The sequence below is a fragment of the Ranitomeya imitator genome, chromosome 2, assembly GCF_032444005.1.
Source record: "Ranitomeya imitator isolate aRanImi1 chromosome 2, aRanImi1.pri, whole genome shotgun sequence".
Classification (NCBI taxonomy): Eukaryota; Metazoa; Chordata; class Amphibia; order Anura; family Dendrobatidae; genus Ranitomeya; species Ranitomeya imitator.
Genome location: NC_091283.1, coordinates 630,362,023 through 630,377,157, shown reverse-complemented (window position 1 = coordinate 630,377,157; position 15,135 = coordinate 630,362,023). Strand labels below are relative to the sequence as shown.

Sequence of the window (15,135 nt, the reverse complement as noted above, 5' to 3'; positions counted from 1 at the left end):
ATTGAACAGAACGTTAATGTACATGCATGCTGGGATGCAGGAAGTCTTCTCCTGTAGACAATCTTTACATTCATTATAATAAAAATTGCCTTTACAGAATATATAATAAATAAAGAAGCCAAAAATCAATTTCATCAAGCATATATTACAATCACTTACAGACGACATCAGAAAAATCATAATAAAAGGAAGCTGAAATAAAATAATATAGGGGGAAAAAGGAGAAGGAAGAGCAGTCAGTATTGACTTGTGCAGAGGAAAACATACTATTTATTTAAACACGTCATAGACAAACTCCATGTAACTAACATTTATTGGTGCAGTAATACTTAAGTTCCCACCCATTTAAAATTAGTTTGCATGTTGTGTATATTCACTTAGTGTTTAAAATTATGCTTTAAAAGAGTCTGTTGTGTCTTAGGAGTTTGAAAAAAAAAATAAAACTGCAAGATGCAATCTTAATACATTTCATTTTCACAGCAGCCGCGATGGAGGCAGGGAAAGAAGCAATTCCCATCATTCTCTTCAGACTAATAGAATGGATGGGTTCGATCTAGTTCCCTTTTTTATCAGTCATAGAGCTGTGTCACTGTGGACTTCAGGTAACAATAATTTGAGAGTGGGGGACATCAATGGTAATTCCATCCATAAGTGACATCTGGGTAGCTTTGGAAATGTAGTGAGTCCCTTGATGTCTAACAAGATTTGATTTCTGGTTAAAACATTTTCCGCACTCTGTACAAGTAAATGGACGCTCTCCTGTGTGACTTCTCTGATGAATTTCATACTGACTTTTACGTGTAAAACCTCTCCCACATTCTGCACAAGAATACAGCTTCTCTCCTGTATGAATTCTTTGATGTACAACAAGATCTGATCGATGTATAAACCTCTTTCCACACTCAGGACATGCATATGGTTTCTCCCCAGAATGAATTCTCTGATGTCTTACAAGATCAGATTTCTGAATAAAACATTTTCCACATTCCAAACATGGAAAAGGCCTCTCTCCTGTGTGAGTTCTTTGATGGTCAACAAGACTTGATTTATGAGTAAAACCTTTGTCACAGACAGAGCAAGAAAATGGTTTCTCCCCCGAGTGACTTCTCTGATGTCGCTCAAGTCTATCCTTTAGGGTGAAGCATTTCCCACATTCGGAGCATGAAAACGGCCTGTCATCTGTGTGAATTCTCTGATGCTTTACAAGACCAGCTTTTTGGGTAAAGCATTTGCCACAATACAGACATAAAAACGGTTTTTCTTCTTTTTCAGCATCCTGTTGCATGTCAACATAATCTAAACAAGTACATTTACATTCCCCACATTCCAGACAGGAAAACCTTTTTCTCTTTCCTTCGTGAACTCGCTGATGTGCAATAAGGCCCGATTTCTGGGTAAAACATTTCTCACATTCTAAACATGAATAAGGCTTCTCCCCTGTGTGAATTCTCTGATGGGCAACAAGAACAGATTTCTTGGTAAAACTTTTTCCACATTCCATGCAAGGAAATGGCCTCTCTCCAGTGTGGGTTCTCTGATGATCAACAAGAACGGACTTCTTCTTAAAACACTTGCCACATTCTGAACATATATATGGATTACGTCCTGTGTGAATTCTTTGATGTTTAATTAACAACGACTTCTTAGTAAAACATTTCCCACATTCTAAACATAGCAATGGCTTCTGCTCGGCGTGGATTCTCAAATGTTTTACTAAAATAGATTTCTTGCTAAAAGGTTTCCCACATTCAGAACACGAGTATGGCTTCTCTCCCATGTGAAATTTCAGATGTTCTATCAGATAGGATTTCTGTGAGAAGGATTTGCTGCACTCTGCACATGAAAAAGGTCTCTCTCCATTGTGAATTTTCTGATGCTTAAGAAGATTCTCTCTATGCATGAAACACTTTCCACATTCTGAACAAGCAAAGGGTTTCTCTCCTGTATGAAATCGCTGATGCTCTATCAGACGGAACTTGAATGTAAAAGACTTGCCACAATCGGCACAGAAAAAAGGTCTAGTGTGACTTCTCTTATGCCTGAAAAGATTTGCCTTCTTTGTAAAACGTCTACCGCATTCAGAACATGGAAATATTTTAAACACCCTTTGATCTGTATTTTGTGTAAGAACATGGGATTTCTCAGAAGGCTCTTTAAGATACAAGGGATCAGAGAACAGATCTGAACTATAACGCATGTTCAACAATAGTGGGTCTTCATAAGAAAAGTTTTGAGGGATAGTATCTTCTGGAGATAAAAGGCGACGACCATCCAAGCTATGGCAACCTAATAGAAATTAAAAGGGATATGGTCTATTATTTTGAAAACATAGTGTAAATAGGTTTTGCAAAATATGCAATTTAATGTTTTCCATTGCATTTTGTATTATAAACCAAGGCAAAGACAGTAAGGACATACAGATTTTCAAAGTACTGTATCTTTCAGACTATAAGATCCACTTTTTTTCCTCCAAAAATGTGGAGAAAAATGGGGGGAGGGGGAGAGGGTGGGGGGCGATGCGTCTTATGGTCTAGAATTTAGTGGTCCCCAACTCCGGTCCTCAAGAGCCACCAACAGGTCATGTTTTCAGGATTTCCTTAGTATTGCACAGGTGATGGAATTATTGCCTGTGCAGGTGATGCAATTATCACCTGTGCAATACTAAGGAAATACTGAAAACATGACCTGTTGGTGGCTCTTGAGGACCGGAGTTGGGGAATTCTAGATGAACTCTGGCTGAGGTGGAGAGGTGGGGGAGCCACAGCGGCAGAGCAGTGGATCACAGGATGCAGGAGCATGCGGCTGCGGCTAACTCCCGTACCTGCTGCTAAAGAGAAATATTGGGCAGTAAGCATTCATTTCTCTTTAATCGCAGACACACTGTTAGATGCAGGCGCCAGCTTCCAGCAACTGCTGGGCGATCGCGTGTTCTCGCTACTTAAGGCAATGAATTTCCACTGCTCTCCACTTCCATGAGCCCACATCTTTCCTGCCACATGTCAGCTGTTCAAAACAGCTGACGTGCTCACAACAGCCACGGGTGGAATTGAGATCCACCTGCGGCTATTAACCCGTAAATGCCGCTATAAATCACGCTGGAGATCCGCCCATCAGTGATCGCGGGTCACCGATGGGTTGGCATGACAACCCGCTTCTAGTCTCCTTTGTAAACTATTAAACCATGCCAAGAGTAAAAATAAAAAATAAAATAAAAACATACACATATTTGGTATCACTGCGTTAAGAATCACCTGATCAATAAAAAAAAAAAAAAAAAAGAAGATTAACCTGACTGCTAAATAGCATAGCAAGAAAAAAAAAAAAAAAAAGTCATAACGCCAGACTTACATTTTTTGGTCACCGTTACATTGCATTACAATGAAAGAACGGCGATGAAAAGATTGTATCTCCACCAAAATGGTATCATTAAAACCGCCAGCTTGGCACGCAAAAAAATAGGCCCTCACCCAACCTGAGGTCACGAAAAATGGAGACGCTACAGGTATCTGAAAGTGGCACAATTAAAGGGAACTGTAATGTCCCAAACTGCTATTTAAACCAAGAGGTGAAGGTTAATAGCGTTCTAAAGTTGTGTGGCCGCTGTATTGAAAGCATGCCAACTGGAAGAAAATTAACTTTATTCCTCCTGGCAGCCTCCGGCTTTCAGTCACTGCTCAGTATACAGTGATGAGCGGCAGCTGTAACCACACCCCAGCGCTGACTGACAGCCGGCTCAGTACTGATGCACTGCTAAGCCAGCTGTTAATCAGTGACAGGATATGGCTAAAGCCACCGCTCACTATGTACTTTGGGGTGACTAAAGCCTCTGTGGGGAGTAGGGGGAGATAATTTCTTCACGGTAGCCGGTCTTTCAATGCCGAGGCCACATGGCTTTAGAATGCTACTGACCTGCAGATTAACTCCATGTCTACAGATTACGAGTTTTGGGAAATGGATAGGTTTCTTTGAAAACACCGCCACTAACTTAACACCCCAAATACTGTAGCTTTGCTCTCCTTAGGCCTTGAGGACCTTAGTCCGGATAAAAGAAACACGATCATACAAATACCACTGGTAATAAAAAACAGCATAGCTTTTAACTGGAAACATCATCTTCCCCCTTCATTTTCAGATATAATAGAAAAACCTATCTCTCCATAGGTCATATGAAATATCATTCGCTTTAGCGAATAACCAGCTAGTCAAATTCACAAATAAATGGTCTCACTGGGACAATATCTATCCCTAGCTTCTGTCCTCAAAGATACAAATATAACATACGTACCTTAAAAATGTTTATTATATTTTAGTATATTATTTTTATTGTATTTCTATTATAACTTTAAAGCGTTAAAGCGTTTGAAATGCTTAAAATTGAAAATTGATAACAAAATTAAGCATTATAGACAATGATTATATGTCAAATAGCAAATATTGTATTATATGTTATATATTACGTAATGGCAAACAATGCCTATAATCACGAATCATGTTATGTTATTAAAATGAAACCAAAATAAAAATATTGGAAAAGAAAACACTGCCACTAATGTAATTTTGTTTTCTTCTTATGTATACACTTATTGTGTCATTGATATATTTATTAACAAGGAAAACCTCAAATCAAAGAAACCTTATCGACCAGATTCAACTCAACAAAATATTCAAACACAATACAAGCTTCTATCTGGAAGTGATACGTGGCAAGTGGAGGTCCCAAGCAGTGGGGTTTCAAGTGATCTCCATACACTTTTATGATCCTAGATCTTAGAGTAGGAATAGGTGAAAAATGGCAGAAGATCTAAAGAGCAGGAGGCTGTGTAGCTACTGGATAACATGGTTAAAATATTGAAAATAATATCTAAAGGGTGGCCATTGATTGGAGTAAGGGACCTCATCTGGTGGGTTGTCCCATCACAGACCAATATACTGATGAACTCATTAGACAAAAGAGAACTGTTTAAAGCAGGGGTGTCAAACTGCATTCCTCGAGAGCCGCAAACCATGCGTGTTTTCAAGATTTCCTTAGCTTTGCACAAGGTGCTGTAATCATTATGTGTGTAGATGATTAATTTATCACCTGTGCAGTACAAGGAAATCCTGAAAACATGACCTGTTTGCAGCCCTTGAGGAATGCAGTTTGACACCTCTGGTTTAAAGGGTTTAGGTTTTTTTAAACTCACCTTGACTGAGATCTAAAGGAATTTCCTCATCTTTACACTGATTATTATCCGTCACGTACATGCCATCTTCATCTACAAGTTCAACTTTAGTATCAATCAAATCTTCACCCTAAGTCAACATTCAGAACAAATAATGGCCAATTCAACAAACAGGAGACATTAAACAGAACCTTTAAGTAAAATGAAAGAAAGTAAAACTAAACTTCTTATTGCTTCCCCTAGTATTACCGTAAATAAAATTAAAAAAATAACTACCGTATATACTCGAGTATAAGCCGACCCGAGTATAAGCCGACCCCCCTAATTTTGCCACAAAAAACTGGGAAAACTTATTGACTCGAGTATAAGCCTAGGGTGGGAAATGCAGCAGCTACCGGTGAATTTCAAAAATAAAAATAGATGCTCCATACCGTTTATTATGGCCCCATAGATGCTCCATAGATAGCTGTGCCATATAGAATGCTCTGCACCGTTCATTATGGCCCCATAGATGCTCCATAGAAAGCTGTGCCCCATATATATTGCTCTGCACCGTTCATTATTGCCCCATAGATGCTCCATATAAAGCTGTGCCCCATATATAATGCTCTGCACCGTTCATGATGGCCCCATAGATGCTCCATATAAAGCTGTGCCCCACATATAATGCTCTGCACCGTTCATTATGGCCCTATAGATGCTCCATAGAAATCTGTGTCATATAGAATGCTCTGCACCGTTCATTATTGCCCCATAGATGCTCCACAGAAAGCTGTGCCCCATATATATTGCTCTGCACCATTGATTATGGCCCCATAGATGCTCCATATATAATGCTGCTGCAATAAAAAAAAAAAAAAAAAAAAATCACATACTCCCCTCTCTTCGCTCAGGACGCCGGTGCTTTCAATATTTACCTGCTCCTCGTGCGGCTCCGTCTCCAGCACTGACGCTCAGCAGAGGGCGCGCACTGACTACGTCACCGCGCCCTCTGACCTGAGCGTCACTGCTAGAGGACGCTGCAGACGGAGCCGCAGCAGCGGAGCGAGGAGCAGGTAAATATTGCGCAGCGCTCCCCTCCCCATATACTTACCTGCTCCCGGCGCGGCCCCTGCTTCTCCCGGCGCTGCATCTTCTTCCTGTATTGAGCAGTCACAGTTACCGCTCATTTACAGCAATGAATATGCTGCTCCACCCCTATGGGAGGTGGAGCCGCATATTCATTGCTGTAATGAGTGGTACCATGTGACCACTCAGTACAGGAAGAAGCTGCAGCGCCGGGAGTAGGTAAGTATAACTAGACAGCCCCTGCTCCCCCTCCCCTGCCGACCCCCGGGTATGACTCGAGTGTAAGCCGAGAGGGGGACTTTCAGCCCAAAAAAATGGGCTGAAAATCTCGGCTTATACTCGAGTATATACGGTAACTAAAAAAAAATCAGATTAAACAATAGGCCACACATGTGATCCATAGAACCTGCAGATTATCTACAGGTTTCTAAGCGTCCTTTGTGCCCAATACCTGATGTTCTTGTGGGACAAAGTTATTTTCTTCTGAATCATCCTGGGAATACAGAGGACTTTGATATTTTTCTTTTGGATTTTGCTTACTGGATCGATCTGTAGAAAATACATATAAAGTGAATGTCTATATAATGTATAGTCATGAGAAAACTGAGAGCACCCTCTTTGCATTTTATGGTTTTACACACCAGGACATAGTAAAACAAAAGAGAAAAAAAAATATATATATATATAAGAATAAGTGACTCCATGCCTTTATTAAGGTACCGTTACACTAAACGATTTACCAACGATTACGACCAGCGATACGACCTGGCCGTGATTATTGGTAAGTCGTTGTGTGGTCGCTGGAGAACTGTCACAGACAGCTCTCTCCAGCGACCAACGATCCGGGGAAAGACTTCGGCATCGTTGAAACTGTCTTCAACGATGCCGAGGTCCCCGGGTAACCAGGGTAAACATCGGGTTACTAAGGGCAGGGCCGCGCTTAGTAACCCGATATTTACCCTGGTTACCATTGTAAAAGTAAAAAAAAAAAAAAAAAAAACAGTACATACTCACATTCTGATGTCTGTTACGTCCCCCGGGTTAAAACTGCTTTCGGCAGGAGCGCTGCTAATGCACGCGCTGCTGCCGAGAGCTTCCCTCCACTGACTGTCAGTGCCAGCAGTAAAGCAGAGCACAGCGGTGACACCCGATGTTTACCCTGGTTACAGGTGAACACATCGCTAGATCAGCGTCACACACGCTGATCTAGCGATGACAGCGGGGTGATCAGCGACCAAAAAAAGGTCCTGATCATTCCCCACGACCAACGATCTCCCAGCAGGGGCCTGATCGTTAGTCGCTGTCACACACAGATATCGTTAGCGGGATCGTTGCTACGTCACAAAAAAGCGTGACGTTGCAACGATATCCTTAACGATATCGTTATGTGTGAAGGTACCTTTAAACAAAAGCTCCTTGTACTGCTGAGGATTCCACTTCACAAGTGATATGTAAACGGTTTGCAAATGCTCAGAGCTGGACAGTGCACTTTCACTGCCTCGGCTCTAAACTCCATTCTCAGCATAACCATGCCATCTCCTAGGGACTAAGAAGCTGCGCTAGTGCTAACAAATAGTGATGAGCGAACATGCTCAGAGAAGGGGTAATCTGAGCACGCTCAGGCGCTAGCAGAGTGACTTCAGCGTGATTGAAAAGTGTGCGAGTCCCCCTGGCTGCATGTCCATTTGTTTGACAGCCGAAAGACATGCAGGCGGAGGTATTTGAACATATTAGGCCGGCCTCACACTAGCGAGTTTTACGGAAGTATGAGAGGTGCAGAAAATACGGATTGCATACGGTACTATGATTCTCTATTGCCCAGCTCCTATCTGCCATATATGAACTCGAGCCTGGGAAAATATTCTGAAAAGTTCCCAGGCTCGAATTCATATGAGGACATCCAGCAGAGGGCGCATCACCGCGACTCGAGGTAACTACAGGTCATTCACCTACATTCCATTCATTCACCGGGTTTTTACAGCCACGAGCACAGCGGCATTAGCAGGGCTCCTGGGTGTAAAATGATTTAACCCCTTCAGATGGATTTACAGCGTGGGACAAGACTGAACGACGGAAGGTATGGAATATTGTTGTTTGTTTTTTTTAACTTTGTTCCAAGTGACAAGGGTCTTCATAAATTTATAGGAGCAATATTTTTTTGGTCTTTATTTTTTGATTTTCTAAATATTTTTTGCATTTTTCTTAACTCCCGGTAATTTTTTTTTTTTTTACATTGTCCCAGGATGGGACATCAACTTCACACTGACAGATCACTGTTCTAATACTCTGCAATGCTTCTGACATTCAGGTAGGTGGTGTATAAGATCATGCTTTGAGCATGAGCTGAAAGGCCGTTGTCCCTGGGTGACCCTGCGGCCATCTTTCGGCCTGAGATCATCATGGTGACCATCGGCATAATGCGATCACCTTGAACTCTGCTGATGGGAGCACAGAGGGATCTCCCTCCCTATGCGATGCCCCGCTATGCCGTTGTCACTATTGACAGAGGCATAAGAGGGGTTGAACGCTTGCAAATCGGTGCTAGCACAGATCGTGGGCGTTGCTGCACGATGTCAACTCGCATATAAAGCTCACACCCACATTTTATAGCGTGGCGCTCAGCGAAAGTCCACGTGATCATGGTGCCGTATATATATGGCGGTTTTTGAAAACACAGCTTTTGCAGCACCTTATATGTAGCACATGTTGGGAAGGGGTTAAAAAAAATGTTCCTGTGCCGCGATATCTTATAAAATGTGCCCTTGTTATGTCCTGTGTTATGGCGGTGATCATTCTTAATCTCCTGGGCATGGAAGGACGCAAAAGAGTATACTGACAGGGCAGCAGGAGATCACAGCTGATTCTTTCTGTGAGGTTAAAAAGAAAAAAAAAAACAAGACATTTATACACCTTATTTTGCAGACTGTAAAAGATGCACTGGACCATAAAACACACCCCATATTTTGGGGTGGAACACAGGGATTTGTTTAACTAAAACGGTAGTGCGTCACATAGTCTGTTTCAACAAGGATGATGGCAGCGGTGGAGAGAGGTCACAAGAGGCAGAGTCGCTGTTTAGAAGGCAGCCTAAGGAGTGGCGCGATGCTGCGGGCCCCCATAAGATTTTGGCGCTCGTGAGCGGAGTCACCTTTTCCAATGATTTCCCAGCAGTGGGCATTGGGAAAATGGCCGCCGAAGACAGCGCATGCGCAGATTGAGATTTTCAGAGACAAGATTTAGTCTCCCGAGATCTCAATCTACACATGTGCCGCCTCCCGCAGCCATCTTCCCAATGCCCACTGCAGGGAAATATATGGGATAGGGGACTCTGCTCACTAGTGACAATATCTTATGAGATTCAAGGGCCCGAAGCATCGCCCCAATCCTGACGCTGCCAGCCTCCTGCAGCGACCCTCCATCCTGTGACCCCACTAAACAACATCAGATTATAGGATGCACCCCAATTTTCCCTCACAAATCCAAAAGATATGGTATCCGTTTTTACACAATATTCTACCTAAAAGAAAAGAATCATTTGTGATCCCCTGCTTTAATGCCTGTATACCATTTTCCTTCCTCCCCTGTCCAGGAGAAGTGGCATATGCAAAATGCATGGTTAGACAAAATTTCAAAATAAAATTAAAAAAATGTTTCTGTGCTGAAATGATTTTAACACATCCAATTGCGGTACTTATTATTCTAAGATCTATTGATGAAAATGTACTTTGTTTGTAGCAAAACCCCTTTAAGCAATATTGTAAAGAAAAGGGTTACTTCAAGTTATTGCTGCCAAGCATAATTCAACCATCTATTCATTCATGGAGTGTACTTAATATTTCACAAACCGCTTTTGCATTTTACCGTCGTTTTTGTTAAAGTTTATGTAACACTAGTTTGTCATGCTTTGTTGTTCATCTGAGGTTGTATTTGCCTCATTTTAAGACTCTCAGGGCCAGGTGGTTTTATTTAATTTTGATTATGTCTTCACATGTAAAACGATCGAATGCAAAGAAAGCATTCACTGTGTATATTTTGACAAGTGACAAAAAAACAAAACAAAAAAAAAAACAGGTAATCTCTAACTTTAATAAAAATGCCCTCCACTTACGTTGCTGATGGGCAGCCATCATATTCATATCCTCTTCCTCTTCATCTATAACTTCAACTTTGATATCAAGAAGATCTTCACTCTAGTTGGGCAAAATAAAAAATCATAATCGTTATAACAAACAAAAATCAATGGTCTAATGACCAGTCAGTTATGATTTTCTAATATTTGGCGAGACCTCAGCACCATCTTCTTCTTGTTCCTGTGGGACACTGTGATTTCCCTCTGGACAATTCTGGGAATACAGGGTGCTGGGACAACTGTCTGGAGCATTGTTGTAACTGGATCCATCTGTAGAAAACAAACAGTGTGTAAATTTTTGATCATGGTTCGTGGCAGAGTGGTTGGGCAAAATCTAGGTGCCCCTCAGATTTCCTCCCCTATCATAGAAAATAATATCTGTAAGCCACACTAGAAAGGAGGTATTTACCCTTCTCCGCTCCTCTGTCATACAGAATTGCAGCACGAAACAAGAGCTGGCAATCTAAGCTGCCTTTATGTGACTTACACAGTTTTACATCTAGGGAATGTGTAAAGGTACCGTTACACTAAACAACTTACCAACGATCACGACCAGCGATACGACCTGGCCGTGATCGTTGGTAAGTCGTTGTGTGGTCGCTGGGGAGCTGTCACACAGACAGCTCTCTCCAGCGACCAACGATCAGGGGAAAGACTTCGGCATCGTTGAAACTGTCTTCAACGATGCCGAAGTCCCCGGGTAACCTGTGTAAACATCGGGTTACTAAGTGCAGGGCCGCGCTTAGTAACCCGATATTTATCCCGGTTACTATTGTAAAAGTAAAAAAAAAAAAAAAAACACTACATACTCACATTCCAATGTCTGTCACATCCCCCGCCATCGGCTTACCGCACTGACTGTCAGCGCCGGCCGTAAAGCAGAGCACAGTGGTGACGTGCTACTAAGCGCTTCAACGGATCCTAGAGGTTCTGAGATTGTTTTTTCGTGACATATTGGGCTTCATGTTAGTGGTAAATTTAGGTCGATAATTTTTGCGTTTATTTGTGAAAAAAATGGAAATTTTGCAATTTTTTGCTAGGAAGTTTTAAGGGTTAAAATTTGACCAGCGATTTCTCATTTTTACAACGAAATTTACAAAACCATTTTTTATAGGGACCACCTCACATTTGAAGTCAGTTTGAGGGGTCTATATGGCTGAAAATACCCAAAAGTGACACCATTCTAAAAACTGCACTCCTCAAGGTGCTCAAAACCACATTCCAGAAGTTTATTAACCCTTCAGGTGCTTCACAGCAGCAGAAGCTACATGGAAGGAAAAAATTAACATTAAACTTTTTAAATCACAAAAATTATCTTTTAGCAACAATTTTTTTTATTTTCACAAGGGTAAAAAGAGAAACTGGACCCCAAAAGTTATTGTACAATTTGTCCTGAGTACGCCGATACCAAATATGTGGGGGGTAACCACTGTTTGGGCGCACAGGGCTCGGAAGGGACGGAGCGCATTTTGACTTTTTCAATGAAAAATTGGCTCCAATCTTTAGCGGACACTATGTTGCGTTTGGAGAGCCCCTGTGTGCCTAAACATTGGAGCTTCCCCACAAGTAACCCTATTTTGAAAACTAGACCCCCCAAGGAACTTATCTAGATGCCTAGTGAGCACTTTGTACCCCCAAATGCTTCACAGAAGTTTACAATGCAGAGCCATGAAAATAAAAAATCATTTTTCTTTCCTCAAAAATGATGTTCAAAGTGAAACAGCCAATCAGAGCGATCGTAGTCACGGGGGGGTGGGGGCAAAGCAGATCGGGTGAAATTGGAGTTAACACTTTCACCCAATCTGCAGGGACGCGATCCCTCCATGACGCCACATAGGCGTCACAGGTCGGATTGTGTTCTTTAGCCCAAACAAGTCTCTTCTGCTTGTTGCCTGTCCTTAGCAGTGGTTTCCTAGCAGCTACAGTTAGGCCCATATATATTTGGACACAGACAACCTTTTTCTAATTTTGGTTATAGACATTACCACAATGAATTTTAAACAAAACAATTCAGATGCAGTTGAAGTTCAGACTTTCAGCTTTCATTTGAGGGTATCCACATTAAAATTGGATGAATGGTTTAGGAGTTTCAGATCCTTAACATGTGCCACCCTGTTTTTAAAAGGACCAAAAGTAATTGGACAGATTCAATAATTTTAAATAAAATGTTCATTTTTAGCACTTGGTTAAAAACCCTTTGTTGGCAATGACTGCCTGAAGTCTTGAACTTATAGACATCACCAGATGCTGTGTTTCCTCCTTTTTGATGCTCTACCAGGCCTTCACTGCGGTGGTTTTCAGTTGCTGTTTGTTTCTGGGCCTTTCTGTCTGAAGTTTAGTCTTTAACAAGTGAAATGCTGCTCAAATGGGTTGAGATCAGGTGACTGACTTGGCCATTCAAGAATATTCCACTTCTTAGCTTTAATAAACTCCTGGGTTGCTTTGGCTTTGTTTTGGGTCATTGTCCATCTATAGTATGAAACGACGACCAATCAGTTTGGCTGCATTTGGCTGGATCTGAGCACACAGTTTAGCTCCGAATACCTCAGAATTCATTCGGCTGCTTCTGTCCTGTGTCACATCATCAATAGACACTAGTGACCCAGCGCAACTGGCAGCCATGCATGCCCAAGCCTTCACACTGCCTACGCCGTGTTTTACAGATGATGTGGTATGCTTGGGATCATGAGCTGTACCACGCCTTCACCATACTTTTCTCTTTCCATCATTCTGGTAGAGGTTGATCTTGGTTTCATCTGTCCAAAGAATGTTCTTCCAGAACTGTGCTGGCTTTTTTAGATGTTTTTTAGCAAAGTCCAGTCTAGCCTTTTTATTCTTGATGCTTATGAGTGGCTCGCAGCGTGCAGTGAACCCTCTGTATTTACTTTCATGCAGTCTTCTCTTTATGGTAGATTTGGATATTGATACGCCGACCTCCTGGAGAGTGTTGTTCACTTGGTTGGCTGTTGTGAAGGGGTTTCTCTTCACCATGGAGATTAATCTTCGATCATCCACCACTGTTGTCTTCCGTGGGCGCCCAGGTCTTTTTGCATTGATGAGTTCACCAGTGCTTTCTTTCTTTCTCAGGATGTACCAAACTGTAGATTTTGCCACTCCTAATATTGTAGCAATTTCTCAGATGGGTTTTTTTCTGTTTTCACAGCTTAAGGATGGCTTGTTTCACCTGCATGGAGAGCTCCTTTGACCGCATGTTTACTTCACAGCAAAATCTTCCAAATGCACGCACCACACCTCAAATCAACTGCAGGACTTTTATCTGCTTAATTGAGAATAACATAACAAAGGGATTGCCCACACCTGTCCATGAAATAGCCTTGGAGTCAATTGTCCAATTACTTTTGGTCCCTTTAAAAACAGGGTGGCACATGTTAAGGAGCTGAAACTCCTAAACCCTTCATCCAAATATAATGTGGATACCCTCAAATGAAAGCTGAAAGTCTGAACTTCAACTGCATCTGAATTGTTTTGCTTAAAACTCATTGTGGTAATGTCTATAACCAAAATTAGAAAAATGTTGTCGCTGTCCAAATATATATGGACCTAACTGTATTTTACCATGAAGGCCTGCTGCACAAAGTCTCCTCTTAACAGTTGTTGTAGAGATGTGTCTGCTGCTAGAACTGTGTGGCATTGACCTGGTCTCTAATCTGATCTGCTGTTAACCTGCGATTTCTGAGCCTGGTGACTCGGATAAACTTATCCTCAGAAGCAGAGGTGACTCTTGGTCTTCCTTTCCTGGGGCGGTCCTCGTGTGAGCCAGTTTTTTTTGTAATGCTTGATGGTTTTTGCCACTGCACTTGGGGACACTTTCAAAGTTTTCCCAATTTTTCGGACTGACTGACCTTCATTTCTTAAAGTAATGATGGCCACTCGTTTTTCTTTACTTAGCTGCTTTTTTTCTTGCCATAATACAAAATTATAACACTCTGTTCATTAGGACTATCAGCTGTGTATCCACCAGACTTCTGCACAACAGAACTGATGGTCCCAATCCCATTTATAAGGCAAGAAATCCCACTTATTAAACCTGACAGGGCACACCTGTGAAGTGAAAACCATTCCAGGTGACTACCTCTTGAAGCTCATCAAGAGAATGCCAAGAGTGTGCAAAGCAGTCAAACCAAAATGTGGCTACTTTGCAGAACCTAGAATATAAGACATATTTTCAGTTGTTTCACACTTTTTTGTTAAGTATATAATTCCACATGTGTTAATTCATAGTTTTGATGCCTTCAGTGTGAATGTACAATTTTAAGTCATGAAAATACAGAAAAATCTTTAAATGAGAAGGTGTGTCCAAACTTTTGATCTGTACTGTATATACCATACGCTCTCTGTTAGTTCCCCAATAACCAGCCTATTAGTAGAAGCAAACTGTGGCCTTCTCTATTAATCGAGTAATTGTCTGGACGATACAGGGCAGCAGAGAACTATTCGAAACAAAGACAACAGCGGGTGGTTCTGCATGACCTTCCAGGGCTGCGATCCTTGACAAATTGGTGGGAGTGGGGAGATTCTGAGAGATCTCTCCAGTGTTCCCTCCTTGACATCCTTTATCAACTATAAATAAGAACTCCTCTTACCAGGGGATGCAAGTGGCTTGTGGTCCGTCACCAAAATATTCTTGTACAGATCCTTGCGTCCTTCTAAATACTCCCACTCCTCCATGGAGAAATGGACAGTGACATCCTGACACCTTATAGGAACCTGACACACAATGATACAGTCATCATCCAGACACATCATCCCTTGTGT

General features: G+C 41.7%; 1 protein-coding gene across 6 annotated transcripts in view; it reads right to left on the bottom strand.

The window, feature by feature from the left end:
- Positions 1–125: 125 nt before the first annotated feature.
- LOC138665247 (zinc finger protein 271-like) overlaps positions 126–15,135 on the bottom strand; it is a 32,226-nt gene continuing 17,216 nt past the window's right edge. For all 6 annotated transcript variants that reach the window (XM_069752546.1, XM_069752550.1, XM_069752548.1 and 3 more), the window contains 6 exons: positions 14,964–15,087; positions 10,517–10,629; positions 10,339–10,420; positions 6,682–6,779; positions 5,184–5,292; positions 126–2,286 (listed from right to left, as the gene is read on the bottom strand). In XM_069752546.1, the coding sequence (XP_069608647.1) occupies positions 599–2,286; positions 5,184–5,292; positions 6,682–6,779; positions 10,339–10,420; positions 10,517–10,629; positions 14,964–15,087 (2,214 nt within the window). In that variant the 3' untranslated portion in view covers positions 126–598. The remainder of the gene's footprint in view (positions 2,287–5,183; positions 5,293–6,681; positions 6,780–10,338; positions 10,421–10,516; positions 10,630–14,963; positions 15,088–15,135) is intronic.